The sequence below is a fragment of the Alosa alosa genome, chromosome 4 (genome assembly GCF_017589495.1).
Source record: "Alosa alosa isolate M-15738 ecotype Scorff River chromosome 4, AALO_Geno_1.1, whole genome shotgun sequence".
Taxonomy (NCBI): domain Eukaryota; kingdom Metazoa; phylum Chordata; class Actinopteri; order Clupeiformes; family Clupeidae; genus Alosa; species Alosa alosa.
In genome coordinates, this window is record NC_063192.1 from 5308809 (window position 1) to 5334777 (window position 25969).

At 43.6% G+C, this 25969-nt stretch overlaps 1 protein-coding gene across 5 annotated transcripts in view; it reads right to left on the reverse strand.

The window, feature by feature from the left end:
- cacnb3a (calcium channel, voltage-dependent, beta 3a) overlaps positions 1-25393 on the reverse strand; it is a 31328-nt gene extending 5935 nt beyond the window's left edge. For 2 of the 5 annotated variants that reach the window (XM_048241557.1, XM_048241561.1), the window contains exons 1-13: positions 25023-25393; positions 24057-24149; positions 6583-6702; positions 5984-6106; positions 5457-5575; positions 4872-4948; positions 4556-4575; positions 4075-4155; positions 3735-3793; positions 3351-3451; positions 2615-2766; positions 2066-2161; positions 580-750 (exon numbers count right to left, since the gene is read on the reverse strand). In XM_048241557.1, coding sequence (XP_048097514.1) covers positions 580-750; positions 2066-2161; positions 2615-2766; positions 3351-3451; positions 3735-3793; positions 4075-4155; positions 4556-4575; positions 4872-4948; positions 5457-5575; positions 5984-6106; positions 6583-6702; positions 24057-24149; positions 25023-25103 — 1293 coding nt within the window. In that variant the 5' untranslated portion in view covers positions 25104-25393. Of the gene's footprint in view, positions 1-579; positions 751-2065; positions 2162-2614; positions 2767-3350; positions 3452-3734; positions 3794-4074; positions 4156-4555; positions 4576-4865; positions 4949-5456; positions 5576-5983; positions 6107-6582; positions 6703-15107; positions 15237-24056; positions 24150-25022 lie in introns of those variants that run through there. The other 3 variants (XM_048241556.1, XM_048241560.1, XM_048241559.1) reach the window with 2 other exon arrangements.
- Positions 25394-25969: the final 576 nt, after the last annotated feature.

Sequence of the window (25969 nt, forward strand, 5' to 3'; positions counted from 1 at the left end):
CTGTCTGTATGCAGAGAGTCTACTGTCTGTACTGCTCTTCTGCTTGTACCTTCCAGAGACCTCAGTGGCCCTAAATCTTAGGAGCCTCGGGAGACGACATTTATTTGTAGGGGAACACAAGCCTCTCTCCCGGGTCTCTTGTTTTTCTCCTTGACTCAGGCTCACTTGATCAATGGGGACACTGGTGCACCTGTTCCTAACTAGGCCACTCCTGCAACTAGCTCTACTATACTAGAATAGACTCAGTCATTACTGTAAATCAGAAACAGCAGAAAGGACGTCCTATTACTGTACCAACAACGACACGTTCCTTGTCAGACCCAGAATAAGAATTCAATTTACTGATCATGGTGCTGAGGATGGATGGATGGATGGATGGATAGATAGATAGATAGATAGATAGATAGATAGATAGAAAATAAAGAGTCCATGGCAATAAATGTCACTGCAGTCCCCTAACAAAGTAGGGAGCTGTGGCAATATATGAACAACAGTTCAACACTGTCTAATTCTATGGGCTCAGTGGTGCCTTCCTCAATAACATCTCCTCATGCTTTCAGCTATTCCATAATATCTCACCTGAAGGCTAGAGATAGCCGAGGGCGGGGTCATCAGGTTTTGATCCAATAGCGGGTTGAGGGAGGCGGTCCCAGGCAGATGAGTGGCACGCCAGTAGACCTCTAGGTACTCAGCCAGGTGCTCGCAGGCGTCCTCCAGCTGGTTCTCGTCCAGGATGACGTCGAAGCTCTCCTACCGGGAGGAGGAGGGGGGAGGGGGGGAGGAGAGGGGAGGGGGAGAGAGGGTGGAGGAGGTGGCGTGAAGGGGATGGAGTTAGAAGATATTCTCTGAAATATCTTGAGGATGGGGATCGGGGGGAGAGAGGAGATGGGGGCAGGGGCGGCTGGTTGGAGGATGGCTACATGGAGAAGCATGCGACATGGCGGACATCAGAACGGGACTTCCACGGGAAGCTGTCTCCAGCACTAGATTCATAACTTCCACATATTGCTATTACCAAAAACACACAGACACACACACACACACACACACACACACACACACACACACACACACACACACACACACACACACACATATTGATTTGTCTGCAGTTAGTGAAGCAGTAAAATGTTAATTTATTTCTTCTTTGCTGGCTACTGCAGCTTATCCTTGAGCTTTTAGATCAGCCTGGGTTCCCTGCGTTCTTATACCACATAAACATGCAGTCTAAACCTGATGATTTTTTTTTTCACACACACACACACACACACACACACACACACACACACACACACACACACACACACACACACACACACAAAACAAAACAATAACATTCTTCTCATTGTTGATGTTGCTCGCTCACAAACAAAATGCTCTCACAAAGCAATGCATTTTTGTGTATAAAAACAACCTTTTGTCTGATTTGGTCTGTTTTATATATTTTTTGTCTTTGTCATAAATAATCCATCTGTTTCCAGACATCCTCTTTTCCCCATCTCTCTAAACTAATCTGTGATGATCTCATGCGCAGTTTCACAGGCACAGAACTCCACACATGCACCCTCCCTTAGCCCTGAGCTCTGTGTGTTGGTTGTTTTTAAAAGGCCAGTTCACACTGCCCCAACAAACACCAAAACACTTGGATCAGTGTGCCCAGCACATCCATGTGAAGAAAATAGCCGTTGGGGCCCGTCTGTTCCAGTGCCGATAACTAAGACAACTGTCACTATAGCGATATGAGCATCCACACTGACCAGCGATAAGGAAAGACTCTTCATGAAAGTGATCTTAAATGCAATAGATTCTTATTGGCGGTCAGCTTTATATCATTCTCAAAATTACTACTGAACGGTCCTACATTTCCTCTAAACGTTCTAAATCAAAATCAGAATTCTGATAATGTTTTATTGGAGTTTATCACCCAAAGAGAAGAACATACTCTTTTCTGATTGGCTGGTAGGGTGGCTATTAATTCTGAATAACGGTACACCTATGAAGTAGTTCTGGTAAAAAGGGTCAGTGTTGAGAAGGAGAAGAGAGATAGGCTGGCTGCTAAACTCACAGGAGGACATTGGGCCAACTTATCACCAGCCATCATCTGGACATTCAGGTGTTTGCTCTGGGACTTCCCACGGGACTTAATCAGCCTCTGAAGGACCTACAGGGGGCATGGAGAAGAGAGAGAGGGAGAGAGAGAGAGAGAGAGAGAGAGAGAGAAAGAGAGGGAGAGGGAGAGAAAGAGGTGAGGTGGAAAGATAACAAGGGAGGGAGTGTGATAAGAACAGAGAGAGAAAAATAATGAGATGAGAAAGGAGGGCAGAGGAAGAAAAGCAGAAGAGGAGGGAAGAAAGGATATAAAAAAGAGAAAAGAAGAGAGGAGAAGAGAAGAGAAAAGAAAAAGAAAAAATATAAATAGAAACATAAAAAAAAGATAAGAGAAGAAAAGAGAAAACAAAAAATACAAAAACAGAAACAGAAAAAGAGAAGAGATAAACAGAAAACATATGTTGTGGGGGGGGAGCAGTCATGCTCTTGTTTTGGACTGCTGACACATCTCAACGATGGCACAGCACCAGCAGTGGGCAAACGGGTGCGGGGATTTGTAGCCTACCTTTGGAGAGGAGACTTTGACATACACAATGATTGGCGCCAGGGAGGTTTTGGCAAGTTGGGCCGGATGGTTGATGGTGTCCGCGTCCAGAACGACCAGCTGGAGGGTTTTGGCCAGCTCAAATATCCGCTCAATCTCACTCTGTACCTCAGCTTCAGGCACAAACCGAATAGAGTGAGCAGAGAGATAGATGTCCCCCATTAATAAATATTTAAGATGCACAAACTGAAAGTACAGCTCACTGGACTGCACCAAGCTGTAACAAAACACTGAGTAGATTGGTATGATTTGAAACTCTGTTGTGTATATTTATACTGTGCATGCTGTATTTAGACTATACACAGAAATTGAGGTGCTCAAACTATAGCCAATGTACTGTATAGGTGGCTACACAGCGTAAATAATGTTCCTAGACCATTGTGCTACTATGAGTGTTGGGAGTATATGATTCCAGTGAACTACATTCATGTAGCACTATTCATATAGCATTCATATAGCATGAGCATTGTATAGCACACATCTTGACTGAATGACTGTTTGAGTGACAGGTTTCAGAAGTGATGTGACATGCACAATATCTTGTGTGAAAGCAGCTAAAAAACTGTAAAAGTGAAGATAACTAGGCCAGAGGTCAGATTTGTTTAGCTCTCTGTGTGTGTGTGTGTGCCCGTACGATTATATTTTTAGATCTGAGTGTGTGTTTTGTCTGTGTATGTGTGTTGATGAGCTCACTCACCCAAGCTGGAGCGTGTGTTTGAGCGCTCCATGATGGGCCTCTTGTTTAGCACAGATCTCTTGGCCAGAGAAAGATCCGCTGTGACTCGCGTGATGGAGATTCTGGAGAACACACACACACACACACACACACACACACACACACACACACACACACACACACACACACACACACACACACACACACACACACACACACACACACACACACACACACACACACACACACACACACACACAGGCCAGAAAACACTGGAGCAATATCACTTCACTGCTCCAAAGCACAGCCAGAGCTACAAATGATAAATCAAAGGGACAACATAAACAGAGCAGATTCATCTCAAAGCAGCTGAACAGAAGCCCTCAAAGGCCCATCTCATCTCACCTTCCATCAAACCGATGTTTCAGGAAGTCGAACAAAGCTTTCTGCATCATGTCTGTAACCTATGAGAAACAGAGAGCACATACTTGGACATGGAATTAAAGCCTGCTTAAACTTAAAAAAATGAGATCTATACATCTAGAAGCATATCTATAGTCTTGCAATGTGTGAGCAGTATGCCTTATAAGGTGTTGGGAACCAGACCTTTAAATTTTTCTTTGTCAGAGTATTTAGGTTAATGCCCCTGGCTTGCAGACTGCTCTCTCTCTCTCTCTCTCTCTCTCGTGTGTGTGTGTGTGTGTGTGTGTGTGTGTGTGTTTATGAGAGAGAAAGAGTTTCTGACCTCGTAGCCCTTCAGTGAGGGCCCCACCAGAACCACAGGCCTCATAGAGGGAACCACATCATATGGAGGAATGTGCTCAGCCTGTCCATTGGATAGATAGAGAGAGATAGATAGATAGATAAATAGATAGATAGATAGATAGATAGATAAGTAGATAGAGTGAAGAAAGGATAGATAGATAGATAGATAGATAGATAGATCGAGTGAAAAAGGATAGATAGGTGATAGATACATATATAGATGATAGAGACAAAAAAGGATCAAAACAGATATATAGATGATATAGAAAAAAAGATATAGATAGACAGATGGATACAAAGAAAAAATAACACATCAAGATGGGCAGAGTAAAAAAAGACAGGATATGAGGAAGAGCAGAGGAGTTCTGTTTTATCGCTTTGAGGTAACGTAAAGGCTAATAAAACACAGACCACTCCATTCCTGCATGCAGAAAGGCATTGCTACATGGAAAAAAACTTACTTGCTTTTGCTTCTGTTTGGCTTTTTGAAAACAAGAGAACACAAATTAGTATCAACTCTCTCAGATGGTTGACCATTAAGAAATTTGATCGATGAATAGCTCTTGCAGCTGCCAAACTATTCCAGAATCTTTGGTGACTAATAATGCTTTCTGTTGAATATGCATGCCTCAGAATGAGAAAATAAAGGAAAAAGTTGAGAGAGGAACGTGTACACCATGCACCAAAAGCTCTCAAAGGCTTCCAGGACGGGGACGGAGGCTGCAGCCATGAATCGGAGTGTGTGGCTTTTTCTCTCCCTGTCATACTCACTCTCACCTGCAGAGGGCGGCGTGGATCTCCAGCCACCAGTCACCATGTCACCCAGACTGGAGGAGGAGTTCCCCCCACCTTTCCTGCAGGATGACAAAATGACACCAATGAGTGAGGTGGCCAGTGGGGTCACTCTTACTATCACTACTGTTATATCGGTTTCTGCTGCTCTTCTAGGAGACATGCGCTACTGAGGAAAAGTAGCAGTACCTTAAGTTGCTATGGATGAGTGCACCAATATATAAATGTCTTGACAAGATGTCTGGAGACACCTCTGTGACATTTTAGGTTGCATATTGAATCAAGTTATGATGCAATGATGATGCAACCTAAAACATCTGTTTTTTTCTTCTTCAACTTGCTGTGGCTTAGCAAAGCATCACTCACCTGTTCTGCTCTTTCTGTCTAAGGAGAATGTCTTCAAGCTTGTATATGTTTGTATATTCTGTAAGCATGAGTTTTTGTGTGTCATAGAGGGCTTGTATATCTTTATATGCAGGATGTGTATATTCTGTTAACACAAGTGTCTCTGTGTGTGTGTGTGTGTGTGTGTGTGTGTGTGTGTGTGTCTGTGTGTTTCCAGACTCTCACCTCTGCTGTTTCTGCTCCTGCTTGAGCCTCATGGCTTCCAGTCGGAGAGGACTGGGGATGAAGCTGATATCTGCCCCCTCCTTCACGAGACGCCCGATCCACCAGTCATTGTTGTACTTCTGCAGCACACCACACAACAAACACAGTTACACTCACTCTACAACTCTGCACTCACAACACAGTTCAAAACAGCATGGACACCCACTTATCACTACTATGCTGCTGACTGATCTCTGTGATCTTTGGTGATACATGATTTCATAGTATTCATACATACATATATTATAATTTACAAGGCCTATCTTATTTGTTTGCACCAATTAATCTAAAAATAATATGATTTGGTGCAAAAAAAATGCTGTCATAGCCGTCATGGGGATTGTTTGATTCCGGATTTTCAAAACAGACAGACAGACAGATATATCGGTACATACATAGATAGATAGATAGATAGATAGATAGATAGATAGATAGATAAATAGATAGATAGATCAATAGATAGATAGACAGATAGACAGTTAGATCACCTCCTTGATGTGAAGAAAGTCTTTGGCTTCAAAGTTGATTGCGGCACCCTGAACAGGACAGTCTTCATCCAGAGCCCCACAGTAGCTCACGTTTGTTTTTACGGCAAACGCTACAGGTTTGGTCTGAAGCACAAGTCAGAGAATACATGTCACTTAATAATTAAACAGTTTGGGTAATGCCAGTTTGGGTGATGTTCAAGCTGTTGACAATTTTTGCGCATCTACAATCTACAATCAGTGCGCATCTACCCTTATCAGTTAGTAGCCTATGATGATGTAGTAATGATCCTACTGGTATTCACATTGATTATTAATTCAGCATCATGTGCTACAACATAGTATTAGGCTATGGCAATACCAAAGTTTCTTACTAGCATCAAGCCCTACCATGCTATACCAGATGACATCATAACCATGCTATACCAGTTAACATCATGTTTGACCAGCTAGCATGACACCACTTGGCATCACACTCAATCCAAACCAAGGGTATCATGCTATAGGGACAATTTAGCTGCTATATCAGTTCAACATGGCATATCTGTGTTAGAGTGACATTAAGATCCCATCCTGGTTGTCATGGCGAAGAGCCTGCTGACCTTTGCCCTTTCGAGCTGCAGCTGGGCCTGGCGCTCGGCTTCACGCCGATACGCCTCGCGATCCTCCTCCGCTGACAGGTCGGAATCAGAAGGTCTGCTCGTGTACGAATCGGCTGAACCCTGGTGAGAGAGGACGGGAGACGCCATGATGATGAGGAGCGGTGAGAAGAAAAGAAAAGAAACAACAGAGAGAGAGAGAGAGAGAGAGAGAGAGAGAGAGAGAGAGAGAGAGAGAGAGAGAGAGCAGCACAGCTAAGGCAAACAGGACATCAAGAGAAGAAAAAGAAAAATGAGGTTCATCTCAAGCCACTAAATAACAGCCTTTTCCCGCAGGCTGATGGTTTTATGTGTGTTAAAAGACAACACGCTGCACTAAAAGAGATACTGTGAGCCTCAACACTATCGTCTTTAGAAATGTATCACTTGGCCTTGCTCTGGTCAGTAAAGCATCATGCACTTTTAACTTCAGGCTAAAAAACACACACACACACGCCATGGAGCTGTTAGGACTATTTTTTCCTGACGCTGTGAATTTAAGCTGATCCTGGTGGCAAATGTAGCTGAGGCAGCTGAAGTGAACCTTGCCGAAGTATTGTACACGGGCCATAAAACACAGGTGCCTAGTAAAGGTGTAACGTTACTCCTCCAGGCTGGAGAAAGATTGCTGATATTTCAACTCGACAATCAAATACATCGCTCCCCTGTGCTGCTATAGCAAAGCTGAAGCACAAGCTTCCCCTGTTATTGATTGGCTGGACCAGGGTATTGCTGGGTCCAAATCACTTCATGTTTGTTTCCCTGTTATAAACCCAGGACAGTGTACAAACATTAAAATGTATTTTTGGAGTAGACACAGTGGACAGATAGCTAGATGAATGTGAGGATAGGATTTAACTAAATGTATAGGATTATAATCAAGAACTAAATGTATAGTATTATAATCAATAACTAAATGTATAGGATTAAAATCAAGAACTTCACCAAACCAATACACTTGTATCATCACACTGTATACAGTAGCATGACCAGCTGGATCATTTTCAGTAACTGAACAATTTTTTTTATGTAAGTAGCTCAAGTAGGTTATTTCACTTTTCATAAAAAGCGTATAAAAAAACAGGTCATCAATTCATGACACATCTGTTGCCATGTTTAGATCTCAGCTCACTCCAGCTCTGAGAGGCACACTTCAGGCAGCCTCATGTTTAAGTCAAATCCATGCGGTGCTCACTGCACTGCCAGACAACGCTAGCTCCTTACGCTATGCAGGAGAGCAAGAGTAAAGTAAAAACAAGAGCAGTCGGGTGAGTGCAGACCCTCGCCCGTCACGCAATACTAACCAAAGGGACAGTACATTTCAGCATCTGCATTCTGATTCGGATCCAGATGGTCGTGCAGGAGGAATGAAATGTATAAAAAATTGAGGTTCATAGGACCGGCACTTTTTACATAAGCGGACACACACATACAGACGGATGGACAGACAGAACTGATTACAAAATCTTTTCCCCCCTTGAGCAGGGTTGAGAATAAAAAGAACAGGAGAGACATTTTGGGAAAACAAAAATCCAAATACTTTTGTGGTCAACAACATCAACAAAAGACAGATAATGACTGTTATGGCTCTATGGGGCAGCTAGACTCTCATTCACAGATTCAAAGATGATTGAGCACCATCCACCCAGCTCAACACACACACACACACACACACACACACACACACACTCCTTCCTCCCCTGATTTGATGAAGTCCGAGCTCCTGCTCTTGCCTGCGCGGCCTTGGGAGAATGACGGCCCCGTGCTGAGTGGAGTGGAGTGGTCCAGCGGAGGTGCCGCACTTGTGTGACTCACTGCTGTTCCACCCCTCTGCGAGCCGATACAATAACCACGACACTACACTATCTATCTATCTATAAGGCTCTGGAACTATCCAAAACAATAACCATAGCAATAACCATGGAACCAGCCTAAACAATAACCATGACTACAGCCGCAACAATAACCAAACCTAAACAATAACCATGACTACAGCCTAAATAGTAACCATAGCAATAACCATGACACCTAGAGACATAACACTCACAAGGGAAAACGTACCAGGAGCCACACAGTGCCGTTAGACTGATGAATCGTGCCACAGACGTGCTTTCATTCATGCACTCTAGTATATCTCCCATGCCCAGTCAGCTGTACTGTTTTACCCTCTCTTTCTAAATATAAATCCCACACACATACTAGCACAGACACACTCACTCACAAACACAGACAACACACACACACACACACACACACACACACACACACACACACACAGACAAACATACTGTGCACATGTCTCCACTGCGCCCTACCTTCCCTCTGAGGTGTTAGTCCAGCGCTCCCCGGTCCTCTGTCTCCCCCTCTCCCTCCAGCCTCCACTCTCTGAGGGAGCGAGATGGAGGGATAGGGAGCGCTCACATGAGCGAGATGCAATCAGGGGACAGAAATGGCAGTCGCTGATCCGCCTTGCACACAACTGCTCTGCCCTCTTCAAGCCCCAGAGCTGCCCTGGTTTGGTGAAGGTGTTTGTGGTGAGGCGGTGTTCACGGCAACGGCAGTGGCGGTGGTGTGCGTCGGTCTGAGAGAAGTGAGCAGCCAAAGCCCCATACCTGCCCAAGCCCTCCCCCTCCCCTCCCCTCCGCTCCCGTCCTCTCAGTAGCAGCACGGAGCAACGCTGAGAACATTACAAGACTACCATCAGCGCACTCCTCACAATGCAACGCAGAACAGAGAGCAGAGAGAGAGGGGGAGGGAGAGAGAGAGAGGGAGAGGGAGAAAGAGAGAGAGAGAGAGAGAAAAAAGAAAGGGGTGGGGAGGACAGGGTCTGTGTGTGTGTGTGTGTGTGTGTGTGTGTGTGTGTGTTGATATTGATACTGTGAGAGCAAGCACAGAAAAAAATGGGAGAGAAACAAGGTGTTCATGCATCTGATGCGCATGAGATAGCAGGATAGAAACAACAAAAAAGATCAATGTAAAGAATGAAAAAAGAAGGAAGGAAAGAGAACCTTTAAGTTCAGAAAGAGAGAGACACAGAGACAGAGATGTAAGTGGAGAGAAACAAGGCTCCACCAACAAGACACTGCTCCTACATGAGCTGGTTTGAGAGAGGAGCTCGCCCTGTTTCTCCCCACTGGCTTGTGTGGGGCTCACTCTGTCTATATCCTCAGTCTCTGACGCTAAACACCTCTCCGTCCTCCTACCTCATCCACCCACAGCCCTGCAGCCTCCACTCACACCACCAGCTCTAAGAATAACACAAAGCTACCTTCAGACAGCGCGCACACACACACACACACACACACACACACACACACACACACACACACAGATACATACACACACACATACACACACACAAAACGCACACACACACACACACACACACACACACACACACACACACACACACACACACACACACACACACACACACACACACACAGACAAACCGAGACAAACAAAGAGAGAGCGAGAGAAAGAGAGACAGAGAGAGAGACTTTTTGACTTTTAAAACCCCTTTTATTGAACCATTGTACAAACAAACAAACAAAGACAGAGAGAAAGATACACACAAACACACACACACACATACACACAAATAGCAAGAGACAGAGAGAGAGGGCTAAAGAGTACTAAATACACACACACACATATTGAAACATACTCATACCCATACTATGTAAACTGATGATTTGCATTTAAGGTATGTATACCACATGCATGCATGCGCGCGACACACACACACACACACGCACACACACACACATACACACACACACACTCACAATTGTGAACCAAGACAATGCAACATGATGTAGTAGTCACATGCTATCCACTTTAACCTCTTGTTATCTGTGAGAACATCGCCAAATCCATTTCTGTGAGAACATCACCAAATCTATCACCTATCCTGAAGTCATAAGGCCACCTACAACCAAATCCAAACAAATAACTATATAATACCTCACTTGCACTATTCTGATTTGGTTCCTCTGTTCATTTCTCTTTCTCTGTCTCTCTCGCGCAAATACAATACAGAGGTGTTGCCACAGAGATGAGAGAGGGCTAATGTATACACACACGCGCGCACACACACACACACACACACACACACACACACACACACACACACACACACACACACACACACACTTAATCTATTATTAACAGCAGCAGCAGACAGAAGAAAGGCTGTGGTGAGAAAGTGCCGATATTAGCATATTTAACTCTCTCTGGCTCTGAACGTGTTCCCATTTTTCCCTGACTCAGCATTTTCATCCCGCCAAGCTCTGCATCATCATCATCACTCACACACACACACACCCCTCCTCACACACACACACACACACGCACACACACCCCTCCTCACACACACATACACATCTTCACACACAAACATACACACACACATACAAACACACACAACACACACACACACACACACACACACACACACACACACACACACACACACACACACTTTGATATCTGCATCAAAAAGCATTCTCTGCGTCATCGATGCTGCCTTCCATATAATAGGCTCATCGTTTATCTTCAGGCTCTGGCTGCGCCTGTTGTTGTTGTTGACGGTTGACGGTTGTTTTTTTGTGTTTGTTTATGGTTTAAAAATACGTCAGAGATGTCTGTTGTACGCGCTGTTCATTTAGTTCAGATAGATGTGGATATGCTGGTGCTGTTGGCACAAACTCTGCAGCCATTCTGAAACGTTCAGGATGCTGCTACATCATGATAGCAAATTATGATGGCAGGGATAGAGGGCTCTAAATCATATGTAATGCTAACTTTTCAGTTGTTTCTCACAAACAACCAAAACGGTATCCCTACTCGACTCTCTGTCTCTCTCCGTCTCTATTACACGGACAAGCTGCATATGCATGCTCACACACACACACACACACACACACACACACACACACACACACACACACATATTGCTCTGTAATCTTCCATCACTCTAATGCTTTAATCTGGTTACCTAGAGAGGGAAAAGCTAGCAGGCTTTAGCCTCAATGCTATTCTCCTCCAAAATCATCTTTTTTCCCTGTTACTCTATCTGCCATCTAGACTGAAGACATGACACTCAATCAGCCTGACGCACCCCCATTTTTCCCAGGGTCTGCACTGTTGTGAATATTCTCATCACCACTACAAACACGTATACATACCTCTTCTCTTTTACAGATGTTTGTAGATGTATAAATGTGTAACCCGCCCTACACCATTCACACACACACACACACACACACACACACACACACAAATAGACATACCTCTATTTTCTTCTATACCTATGTGCATATGTGATACCCCCACACACACACACGCATATACACAACCCGCCCTAGTGGCAGACCGTGCCCCCACTCACACTCACCATATGTACTCTTCATGATTCCAAAAATAGCACCAAAGTAAACCCCCCCCACACACACACACACATCATCCCCACCCCCATGCGTACATACATCATGCAGCGGGGCTTGTGTCTAATCTCTGTAGGGCTTCTGAGAGGGGAGAAAAGACACAGCGAAGATCATTTATCATCGCACACTTTAATATTCCAGCAGTGCGGAGACACGCCCGGGGTTATCAAAGACTACAGACTATAATGCCATTGTGAAGAAGTGCTGGGGGGGGTGGGGTTGGGCTGCAAAGGAGAGAAAGAGTGAAAAGGAGAGAGCAAGAGAGGGAGAGAGATGGAGAAAGATGGAGAGAGAGAATAACGAAGATAGTGAAAAAGGGGGGGGCTGGGCAATTGAGCCGAGATCAAAGATAACCTCGACGGCTGGATTTATTACTTGAAACTGCTCAGCTCAGTGCTCTGCCTGCTCCTCCACTAACGGGGTTACTGCTGGAGCTGAGATCAACAGGCAAGACGATGATCAGTGCCCAGTGGGAGAAAGGAGGGAAGAAAGAGGAGAAGGGAGAAGAGGTGGGTGGATGATGGGGAGGTGAGAATAGGGCTGAGAAGAGGAGAAAGGAGGAAGAGAGAGAGAGAGGAGAGAGAAAAAAGACAAAAGAGGAAAAGAAAAGATAGAGATTAAAGACAGAGGAGAGAGGAGAGATGTAAAAGAAGGGTAGTGTGTGGAGATAACCCTTCAGCATGGGGAGTTCTGAACATTCTAACAGAGGATTCTGTTCCGCAACAATGTAAGGTTCTAAAATTCCATGTTGAATTCAATGAACCCAGATATTCTTTAGAACATTCAATTTCAACATTCAACATTCCTGAAATGGAAGACAAAACACAAAAGGTCCGAAGGACAGGTGGAGAAGGTGGATGGGAAAGAGATGAGTGAGAACCTTAACAAGATGGAGGGAGAGATAGAGGATAGACAGACACAGGAGGAAGGAGAGAGGAGAGAAATGCCTTTCTCCACTGGTAGGTGCAGCAAGCCTCGCTCTCCACCTATATTTGGCTCAAGGGATGAGCCTCAGCCCTGATTCTGTCAGCTCCATACAATACCGCAAATACAGCAGCCCACAAAGCTGGCTCCATGTAGGGGGGTGGAGAGCAACAAAGACATATGGAGAGAACCTGCCAACCCGTAAGAGAACCTTGGAGAGAATCGGAGCTCATGCACCCTCGTTAGTATCTGTTGTGGTAAACACAGTCAACCCTTTCTCCATCACACTGCGCTGTGTTTATGTGTGTGTGTGTGTGTGTGTGTGTGTGTGTATGTGTGTGTGTGTAGCTGCTACACATCTGGGTTGTGTGTGTGTGTGTGTGTGTGTGTGTGTGTGTGTGTGTGTAGCTGCTACACATCTGGGTTAACACCTCTCCAAAAACCCATGAACACTAGCACCAATGTCTCCAGGAATCTTCACATTTTTGTTTTGTCTCCATATCCTTCCCTCACACTCTTTCTAGGGCTCCTATGCAGATCATGTAATGTCATACACACACACACACACACACACACACACACACACACACACACACACACACAGCCGCAGCTCATAAATGATGAATGCACCCCAAAACAGTGATACTTGCCCAGGGAGAAAGAGAGGGAAAGAGTGATAGTGTTGGCAGAGAGAGAAAAAAAGATGATGAAGAGACAGAGAGAATAAAACAATGATGACGAGGAAAGGAAGAGGAGAAGAGGGGATCGGAGGAAGGGTAGAGGGAGAGAGAGGAAGGGTAGAGGGAGGAGAGGAAGGGTAGAGGGAGAGAGAGGAAGGGTAGAGGGAGAGAGAGGAAGGGTAGAGGGAGAGAGGAAGGGTAGAGGGAGGGAGAGGAAGGGTAGAGGGAGAGAGGAAGGGCACCTAGGGAGAAGGAAAAAGAGATGAGAGGAAAAAAGGAGAGGGAGAGGAGGAGGAAGGGCAACAGGAGAGAAGAGGAAGGGTAGAGGAGGAGAGAAGGAAGGGGAGAGAAGGCAGAGGAGAAGGGTAGAGGGAGAGAGAGGAAGGGTACAGGGAGAGAGAGGAAGGGTAGAGGGAGAGAGAGGAAGGGTAGGGAGAGAGAGGAAGGGTAGAGGGAGAGAGAGGAAGGGTAGAGGGGGAGAGGAAGGGTAGAGGGAGGGAGAGGAAGAGGGAAAAATGTGTCAAATTTGACTGCAAACAATGGAGCAGCAAACAAGAAGAATTCCCACTGCAGCTATGTAAAGCACGGTGCTCACAGACGACGCTTGGCGAAGAGAAACACACACACACACACACACACACACACACACACACACACACACACACACACACACACAAAGACAGAGGAGGAGTGGGAGATAAACAGACACTCACACACATACAGTACAAAAGCAAAACAGACTGGACACACACACAAACAGATGGAGAGAGAGAGATGAAATAGAGACAGAGAGGGAGAAGAATATAAGAAAGAAAGAAGGAGATAGATTCAAAATGAGAGAGAAAGAAAGAGAGAGAGAGAGACAGAGAAATGAGGAAAGAGAGCGAGCACTACGCTCTCACATGTCGGCAGTAGCAGCAGTAACAGCACCAGCAGCAGCTCTCCACTGGCTCATCAGTGTGTTAAATAACAAGCACAAACTGAGTCCACTGTCACCAGAGCCCCGCTCAACCAGCCACCACTGCACCACAACCAGCATCTTCGGCTTATGCGTGCGTGAGAGTGTGTGTGTGTGTGTGTGTGTGTGTGTGTGTGAGAGAGAGAGAGAGAGCGAGAGAGAGAAAACCGTGCACACTTGCTTGTTGGTTCAATATTGAGCTGCAGAGCTCCAAGTATGGAGGAGGGCGGATTTATGTAATGAGACAAGATAAGGGCAGCCAAAAAAAAAACAGATGCGACACTTCCATCTTACAGTGAGACTAGTGCATGAAGGGGTGATGGCTGGCTCAGCTGGTGGAGACGGTGAGCAAGAGAGCATCAAGCACACACACATACACACACACACACACGCACACACACACAAACACGTCATTTAGCTGCACCACACACACTCACAAACACACACACCCAGAGTCAGAAACACAGAGGCGGTGCTTACCTGACTAATAAGGAACGTAGCGCTCGAGTCGGACACAGGCATGAGGCTCAACCACTGCACCGTGCCTCTGCTATGCACTCTATATTCACATGCACATGCACGCACACACACAGACACGCATACACACACACACACACACACACTCATACACACTCACACAAACACAAACCACTCCCCGTGTTTATAGGGAGCCGCGTAACGGAAACTGAAACAGAAGCGCTAAAGCTAAGTGCTGCTTAATGATATTATGGTCGTTTGGAAATCGCTGAAGCTGCCTCTTCACATTCATTATTAATGATTTCAGCACTGCCCAGGCTCCCAGCACGTACAGAGTCCCCCCTCTCCACCCCAACACCACCCCCCTCCACCTTCTCTCTCTCTCCCTCTCTCTACTGGGCAGCAATCAAAATAGTCTACACTCTTTCCTTGCATCACCAGACACAATCAAAAATAATGATCAATTAAACGCTATGACAAGGTCTACAATTTATTGCACAATATACAATACTGTATGTTTTGCATGGAGTCTAAAGGACTGTGTGTGTGTGTGTGTGTGTGTGTGTGTGTGTGTGTGTGTGTCCTGACTCTCTTTTTACAGTATGTTTTAAGATGTTTTAACATTTTAAGAGTGTTTCTTTGTCTGGTTCTATACGTGTACAATGTAATGTAATGGTAATGGTAATGGCAAGAGGTTGTTAAAGTGATGGCTTTCTGGAAGTGTCACAGTCTAAATTTAGCATCGGTTTGGTTCACCCCTGCCACCCCCTGCCCACCCCTGGCCTCCACCAGCACCGCCCCTCACCCTTCACCAGCTATTATTCCTCTCTACACCGGAACACTCAAACAAGGGGAGACAAGGAGGTTGTGGGGGGGGGGGGGTCACTCAGAGTGTACTCAGATCCCACTGGAGATAAAGAGATCTGCCCCCCCCCCCAATACACACACAAACACACACTCAGAGATGACATTACAAACGGTCTGAGCCCTTTATTTTTATCGCTAGAAACTATCAAAAACAATGATCCATTAAACGATACTACTAGCTAGATCAACAATTTACACAACAGCATTAACTGAGAAAACACTGCATGTGGAAAGGAAAGATCTCACAAGGACAGAGAGAGAGAGTCAGAGACAGAGAGAGAGAGAGAGAGAGAGAGAGAGAGAGAGAGGGGGAGACAGAGAGAGCAAATGAGAAAGAAGGAGAGGGAGAGAGGGGGAGACAGAGAGAGCAAATGAGAAAGAAGGAGAGGGAGAGAAAGAAAACAAAACAAAGTCTTAGTGTACTCACTCAAATGCAGGCTGCCCCTCAACACACTCTCACGTCTAGGTAATCATGTGTATATACACCCCAAAGTGCATGGTATTACTGAAACAACAACAAGACTTCCCAGTGGCCTCTCTCTCTCTCTCTCTCTCTCTCTCTCTCTCTCTCTCTATCTCTCTCTCTCTCTGGTGCCCACCCTTCTCCCTCTCTGCACTCCTTCTCAGAAAGACACACATGCATCATACGCACATAATCTCTTATGGTCTCTGTGAAGAAGACCAACACAGCTATGCTGCAACCAATCACCCCCACCACACACACACACACACAATTGGGTCTCTACCCCCACCCCCACCCCCAGTTCTCTTTCTCTTGCTCTCTCTCTTTCTCTCTCCTCAGCTTATGTCACATCATCATCAAGCTGATCCCCTTACAACAGGCAGTGAAGAGAGGAGGAGAGAGGAGGGACTGTTGAGGTCTTACAGCAGCCTGGGACTGACCCAATCTAGATTTTAAAACGCCAAACCACACTGCAGTCCTGAACACACACATGTGCACACACACACACACACACACACACACACACACACACACACACACACACACACACACACACAGAAAGAGAGAGACACACACAGAGAGACACACACACACAAAGGTAAGCACCACAGCACCAGTACTTGTGAGTTTGTTACATAACACACAGGCATAGTTCAGTGTCTCTGGATTGTGATCATCCATGACAAAGCAGCAGGCTACTTTGGTCCAGCACGCTTCCTTCTCCAGGCCTGTGCTAAAGAGCTCCATGGTCCAGCTGACCCCAGAGAAACCAGCCACTGGCTCAAACAGTCTCTTGCGTAATCATCTGGGCAAATCTCTCCTGTTGGACAACATTTACTAAAATCCCAGGACCCTGGACCCTAGACTATGGCTTGAAGCTCAGGGTGCAATTCAAGTCACATCACCACTGCATGGATGGGCCAAAAGAGAGATCAGAGGAGAAAATAGAAGACAAAAATAGGCAAGACTATTTGAAGCATGTGGCACCATCAGATATCTCTGAGATTTGTGTCCTTTGACATTTGTAGAATTCTGGGGTATTCTTACTCTGATGTGTTCATATGTTACTTCTGTGTGTAGTAACGGGGAGGGGTCCATACCATTGTGCATAACTGTGCCTTAGGCCTGTGTACCAGCAGGAAGGTCATACAGCCTGATGTTTAGGAACATCCGAGGAACATCAGTGATAACATGGGCCGAGGGAGAAAGCATATTGGCTTGTTCGGGCTAGTATCTCCATCTGGCCAGAACCGGTTTTTGTACACTGGTTGGCACCTGCCACGTTGGCATGATTGACGTTTGTATGTTTTAGTATAACAGGCTTTGTCTTAGGTTTTGACTCTGAGACGGATCGAGGAAGCGACCCGAGGAGCATCTTCTGTCGGAAGGCTCAGTAGCCGCTTCTAATAACAACCACAACTGTCAGACTCTGCACAGTTTTACTGTTCGAGACTTAGCTTGTGTTCTGTTATTCATTATTGTACCATCTACAATAAATCATCCTCTAATCACCGATCCTAATCCCGCCATCAAGCTTTATTGACCATCTTCAATACAGACATTAGAACTAAAACACAACGCAACAACAGAGAATCCTACACATAACTAAAACAGTGATAGTTTGATTTAACCAAGCTAAGCTTCCCCAGAAGATCCCTCCCATGATAATCAGCATTTTTCTTTTAATATTTATATACTTATATTACTTTTTCTGCTGTAAGTGCATGTTGTGTGTGATGTCTGTATGTTACTGAGACCTTGAACTTACCCTTGGGGATCAAGTATCTATCTATCTATCTATCTATCTATATTATCTATCTATCTAGCATGGGCCTAAATAATAGTGATGGCACATACCCTTACGCCTTGAGGTTACTGTAATAGGGTCTAAACATATAAGCTTCCTTCCTGTCTTCCTTCCGCTGAACTGGTAGAGGGAGAGACTGCTGGAGCAAGATGCTTACAGGACTGAGATCACTGGTTCAGTTCCCATGCACCACACATATTCCCACTACTTATGAGAAAGTACAGTGCATATGAGCTGTGAATAAAAGTGTCTGCTAAATGAATTAATGCAATGTGTATACCTGCCGTGGTTAGAACCATACCCAAGTGGATAACTTCTTGTTCTTGCTGCAGGCAAGATCTGAGAGTGTCAATTCCCAACAAGTCCCAAAGAATCAACCTCTCTTCGCACTGTTTCAACACTCTCATCAGTTTCACACACTCAGTGCAAGCATTTGGCACACAATACACACATACACACCACACATGCTCAGACACACACACACACATACACACACACACACACACACGCACAAACACATACACACCACACACGCACACGCACACACACACACACACACACACACACACACACACACACACACACACACACACACACACACACACAAATACTCTCCACTGCACACTCAGCCCATTTTGCTTCTGTTGTTTTACAAGCTGGCACAGACTGAGGATCATCAGTAAAGCGTGGCTTGCGCCTGTGTGCCAACAGCCGAGAGAGAGAGAGAGGGAGAGAGAGAGAGAGAGAGGGAGAGAGGGAGAGAGAGATGTCTCTATAGTACAGGAGGTAGATGCCACTGCTGTTTCTGCAGTGGTGAGTCATGATCCAACAGCTGAACCGCACCCATGGCAGCAGGAAGACGCTGGATGTGTAAATCAGCGGCGAACAAGAAAACAAGAAAACAAGAAAATATGGAGCACGGAACCTTGGAGTGGAAAAATACTCCTCGTTCAAACTGCAGTACCAGTACAAATCAAAAGATACATCAGCACCGCTGGCGTGAGAGAGAGAGAGAGAGAGAGAACTCCATGCCAGAGACCTCACAAGGGTTTGAAAATCCTAAAAGATTCTTAGTTTACATGGCTAGTGATAATGACCTACAGCAGTGTTCATTCTCTGCAGGCTGGTCCCAGGAGAAAAAGTGGGGATGCACCCTTCATACAGTACATCAATGTACAGATACAACTCTGCAATATCACAACAGAAAGCAAGCAGACCCCAGGTGTATCAGCAGTTAGACCTCTCCCTGGGGTTATGCCGAGGACACCTAGTAGAAAAGGATGCTAACACGGAAGGCCAACTTTGCATAGCATTGCATTAAGGACATACTGTAGGCCTACATGGGCTCTTGAAAATAAGAACAATTCACATAGCAAACTACTTAAGTCTACTTTGATAGTTTGATTCTACTTTTTTCTGTTTGCATTCGCACACACTAGGAACTCTGAAATGACTTGACACATTAGTAGCCCATGAAACAGCCCATGACACATTAGTAGCCCATGAAACAGACAGCATTGCTATTTAGAAACATTTACAAACTAGACGCTCATTGTATCAGAAAGCATTTAAAAAAGAATCAGCAGTGTTAATGAAAGTTCTTCTCATCTGTCCAGAAGGCTTTTGTTGCATGCAGTCTGCAGACTTCCCATGCAGTTTTTATGTTATGCAAATTTAAAGAAACTGAATTATTTTATGAGATTTTTAAAAATGGAGCTTCTGCCTTGGCATGCAAATCAGCCATGGTTCCTATGTAGATGGAAAAGATCCTACCCCAAAGTAGGAGCTTGAATAGTTATAGGAACTGCGGTCAGGAGAACTTTATCATCCCCAGTTCCACGCTGTCCGAATCCACGAAATTAGGGGTTCTAGGAACTGTATGTTCTAGGAACTGCAAAAAGTTCCTCCGGTGTTGTTCTCCATAGGTGGGAGCAGTAGTCTTCAGTTCTGCTCCCACCAACTTGAATGCCCTCATACAGTTTATATGCTACCTCCCGACTGTTGTGCTCCTCAGACGAACGACGGCTCTGCCACCGGTATGCTCAGGCCAATCCAAACTTTTCTCATTTGTTGTTCCTCGTTGGTGGAACGTGCTACCAGTTCCTACTAGAGCAGGGACATCCCTCTCCATCTTCAAAAAACTCCTGAAGACCCAGCTCTTCAGAGAATATCTCCTCTCATAGCACTACTTACAACTAGCCTTGCTAATTCTAGCACTCATCACCTAGCTAGAACTGACACTTGACTGTAAATTGATTTCATCCAATTTAAATAGTACAACATGGAAAATCATTGTGTGGTGGTCAGTGTTGATATTGTGGTGGGCCGCCACAAATAAGTCAATGTATAGGAAAAACACTGGTTCTGCATTTGCCACAGTGGTGCTTTCACATGTATTTAGCAGACATTCCAATTATTCTGGATCAAAGGCCATCAATGGAATCTACTTCATTCCATCAATCTACTCCAACATATCTCTCACTCTCAAGTGTATGTCTAACCAGTTGTCACATTTTCAAAACTCTAAACACAATTAGCACAGCATCGGCCTTTTGTGGCCATACCATTCACAAATTTCATGTCGTTTTCACACAATATGCAGTCAGTGAAAACATTTCCACAATGCTTACATTTTCTTAACAAACAGGCTATACCTCCCAACAAAATTATGGATTGTTTTTGCAGTATTTACGAATATTAACACACAACATCCCACAACAGCAAAATATTCCAAACCTTAGATACAGTATAAAAACCTCTGCTTCTGCTGCCAAGTGGTTTTAGCCTCGCCTTGGATACTGTAATATCAGATGCGATGTTGATGAAAACATGTGGCCTAACCCTGAAGATCGCAGAGATTAGATACAGTAATTTTCATGGATATTTTGTTCACTGTAAGCAATACTGTACAACTTTTTCTGTTCTATCATACTGTAAACAGTATTTCTGTACCTCCTGTAGTAAACAGTAAAGGGAAAAAAACTGATTTGCTTTTCACTGGAATGCTTTTGAATGTGAATATTACATGTGGACATACAGTTCCCAACCAAGAAATTTAGTGTAAAAACGGTGGATTGCATGTTTTGCAAATCCCCTTTAAACTGAAACATAAAAGTCTATGCAGTTTTTGTAATGTCAACAATAGCCAGTATTTGGAAACCTGGTGTACTTTGATTGACTGCATGTACCTTGTGAAGTGAAAACAAGTGTTATTCTTTGACAGAATAATTAAAAAAAATAATAATAATATAAAAAAAATATATAAAAATAATATATATATATATATTAGGGCTGTCAAAATAACTGATTAATTTCGATTAATTAATTTGAGAAAAAACTCTTTGAAAGAAAAAAACTTTGAGAAAAAGACTCTATAGTCGCACATCAATGCAAAGAAATAAGTGTTGACATTGAGGGGAGTGTTAATTTATTTTCATTGTGTCCCCTAGGTTATATCTGTGGCCTGAAATGCCTTGTATGTGAAAAAAAAAACTTAATTTAACTGAAACTGAAAACTGAATTTATTTCCTCAGCATATTAGGTCATATCATAGATTATTATGGCCATTATTTGAACAGTGAAAATAATAATAAAAGAGTTTTTGAACTTTAATGTCACTAATGCTGATTATTCAATGATTCATTTGAATTTAAATATTTAAAATACTTTCACAGCAAAAAATTATATATGCGATTAATTTAGATTAATTAATCACAGAGTATGTAATTAATTAGATTAATTTTTTTTTAATCGATTGACAGCCCTAATATATATATATATATATATATATATATATATATATATATATATATATATATATATATATATGTGCTGTATATATATATATATATATATATATATATATATATATATATATATATATATATATATATAAAGCTGTAACTGTCTACTGTGGTATGTGTACCACCGGTGGTACGCGAGCTTCCACTAGGGTTAGGCGAGATGAAAAGGGCAATGGCGGAAAGGAGTTACAAATGTTTTTTTGTTTAATCTTAAGCCATGTTCTCTTTGTTCTTTGTGTTTCATAATGTTGTCCTCCACACTGTTTTTTAGTGTGAGTGTGAGAGCTCATAGACCAGTTGCACATTTTGATTTTGTTATTTGTTACCATGTAGGGCAGCTAATTAAACATGACACCTTGAATGCGTCAATAGAGTGTGTTACGTTTTTATGTGTCGGATGGTGGGGGTATGTGAGCCGAGTCAGGATGTAGGTGGTGGTACACGGGGGAAAAAGTTTGGGAACCGCTGGCCTAAGATATCCACTGATACTGGTCCAGATCTGACCCTGTTTTGGAGAAAATCTGGTTCATCAACACCAGAAAACATGTTTGTAAACATTCAGAGATTTGCCTTTTGCCTTTCCCTTTGAAATTTTGAACTGGTATATCCAAGATCTAATCCAAATTTGGATCAGCCTAAACACATAGCATCTGGTGGTTGTTCCACCATGACCCACACAATCAGAAACAATGTGTGAGGCAAGCAGGAGAGAGAAAAAAAACAGAGAGAGAGAGAAAGGTTGTTTGAATGAGTTAACTGCATAGGCAGGAGAGGGAGGCCTAATAGCTCTAATGAATATTTCAGCATCTGCAATATTCTGGGGGAAAATTGAAACTGCCATCGACCAACTGAGCACCACAATTAATATCCCTCCCGTTCGACATCAAAAATTCTGATCTTGGTTCTCGCTTTGCACTGATTCTAATAACACATTTTTCCATTCCTGCATGCTGGATGGCCATGGTGATGGTAAGAGTAACAACATGGAAGACACTCCCTCTGACTACACACACGTGTGCAGTTTCGAGGATGCCTGGACACTTCTACCCTGTCCTGAAAACTGGTTGAGGACATAAAATGACTGACAATGACTGAATGCTTGGTGAATATTGTATATGATCTAGAAATAGAAATTTGACATACTCATGGATAAGGTTGGAGAGAACAGTCTTTGTTTTCCTGGCATGTATCATATAGTTGCTACTACCGCATCATGAGACCGTCATTGGCAGAACCTTCAAGGGCTTGAGACTGAATTAATGGAGAAGGGAAATAATATACAGTTTTAAACTGAATAATGAGTATTAAACTGAGTATTACCCCTTTCGTTCCAACAAGAAATTGTGAATGTCATATGGATGATGCGTGTGTGACAGTTGAGGTGCATAAGAAACCTCCAGACCACCTCATTTATCTCAACCTCATTTTTTTCTCCCCTTATCCTTCCTCCAGTTTTCAAGATTTTTTTAAATAACACAAAATCTCTCTCCCTGCTGCTAGCCTGGCTGACCTGAAAACATTAATTAAAAAACTGGGCTGAAACATATTTTTGTGCGGGCATGGCACTGCAAACAACAACACTGCCATCTGTTGGCCCTCTGGCGCAAATAAAACACAACCTCGTAGATGATGGAAGAGCACATCCAGGCCTGACTAAAATCAGTTTCCCAGAAATGGCTATAAATAACTTTATAATTATTCAGTTACTGTATAATAACATGTATTTCATAATATCTCAGGAGCCTGACCATACTTCAAATGTCCCAGTAAAAAAAATAAGATGGCTAGGTTTTTATTGACCTGACATGTCAAGTCCATGCCACATCATACAGGTAGGCCTTGCAAAAACATGCATGACTAATACCCCACCTCCCCTTCCATGTTATCACCTTGATCACAGCTCTGTGCATTTTGGCATGGCCCTTCCGTCAGCTACAAAAGCGTAAATCTGCGCGTCATCACGCCAGTAAAAATTACATGTCATCCGGGTAATGAAGAGAAAAGAGCCTTACCTGTCGTTTGATGAAGCTAGACGTGGTGTCAGAGGAGGTGCTGCCATCCGAGCGTTTAAAACGACTCTTGCGCTTTGGCAACTTCCTGGGCAACTGAGGGGATGGAGAACCAACTGATTCAGAATTCAACATCCTGACTATATAGCACACTTGGTTATGACAAGAAGTACGGTTATGCTTAATGGCTCATCAAATTATACATGTTAGGGAACATATGGTTCCAGTCGCAGTGTGTTGATTTCTGAGCTAATAAAGTGACAAGGTTTTTTTCTGTCACTATTTTAAAAGTAGCCTAAATATAGACCTACCGCATACGACTTAATCTACCTGAATTTACACCTCCTTCCAGCAGATTGACCTACTCGTAATAATTATCTCTCTTTGATGTTCTACGATCGGTTAATCCTGTATGGCGTTGCAATGGTAGGCCATTCAGGCGCAGGCTACAGGTGAGTTCCCGAACAAGTAGCCGTTTTAATAATGTGGCAGTTAATTCCGGGTGCAAGCTACTTTGAGCAAAAACACAGTCGTAACTTTGTCTGAATTGCTTGTGGTCAAACCAAAACAGACCATATTGCTTAGTGTTATATTTAATATACCCGGATAGTGAATTGAGGAAATTGCACAATGCAAGAGAAAAGGCCTTGGTTGCAATGTGAAATCATGGGTCGCAAAAAGATAGGCTACATATATCTACCCTGAAATAGCTTAACACTATCAGCTGTATGTTTTCCATTTCCGTAATTATAAATCTAATATTTCTTGGTAGATTTTAACACTGCGATGGCAAAACGTTACTTATCATATGTTGGTTTACCGCTGAGTTTGCATCGTTGCTGCAATCACTATAACATACAAGCGTAGGTTGGGAAACTATACGCCTTCGTTACAACAAGTAGGCTAGCGCGACATTAACCATTTTTGGTCGTAAAGTAGCAACATACTCGAGAAAAAGAATGTCCTTACCTGAAAATAGTGTGACTGGGAGCCGGTCTCTACACCAGACAGAGGGTCTGCGGAAGATTTGGACATTTTTACTTGCACCATCTATTTGGGAGCGCAGGGAGGCGGGTACATGGATTATTGGAAGAAATGGTGATACGAAATACATTGATATGCCGAATAAGACGGATGTAACGTAGTGGAGCTGTTTGTGTAGGTAAAGAGAGGGGCTTTGTGTCTACATCAACACAGCAAAATTACAGCGGTAGAAACGGCTGATACGGATGTAACCGCTTTGTTTTCGAGTTAAACTGTAGGCTACAATGTATCTGTTGCAGCGAATAGCCCTCAGGGCTAGTCCGCGCAGCCGTGTGAATATGCGTCGCATCTCTCTCTCTCTCACACACTCATACACACACACACACACACACACACACATTCACACATACAGAGAGAGATAGCCTACCCTTTATTCCCAAAAAATCAACACTATATCATAATGGAAGGGAACCCCACCTGTTTTCCTAGCTTTTTTACATTATGGCTCGGACAAATTAAATTAATGTGCTACATATTCCAAAGGTTTGAGGAAACCTGAGGAAAGAAAAACAAAAAAACGTTAAAAAAGAAAAATTCTAGGCCTAAATAATAGCCTAATTGTGGAAGTAGGATGCCAACTGGAGTGCCCTCAACTGGTAGATATATTGATAACATCTGACATATCTGTTGCATTCATCTCCTTTCTTTTTTTCTTTGTTGGCCGGGATATCAGTAGGAGTATAGGAGATAGTGGTGTATAGATAATGCAACTGTAGTTGAGATGCAATGTTAATTTAACTCCAAATATTGTTTAGACTATATGGCATACAGGAGGTCTGCTTTGTTTATGGCTAGACTTTATCAAAAATATACATGCTGTGTGATTTTTTAAATGGTTCACAAGGTGATTTCTGTGCCAACTTGTTTTGACT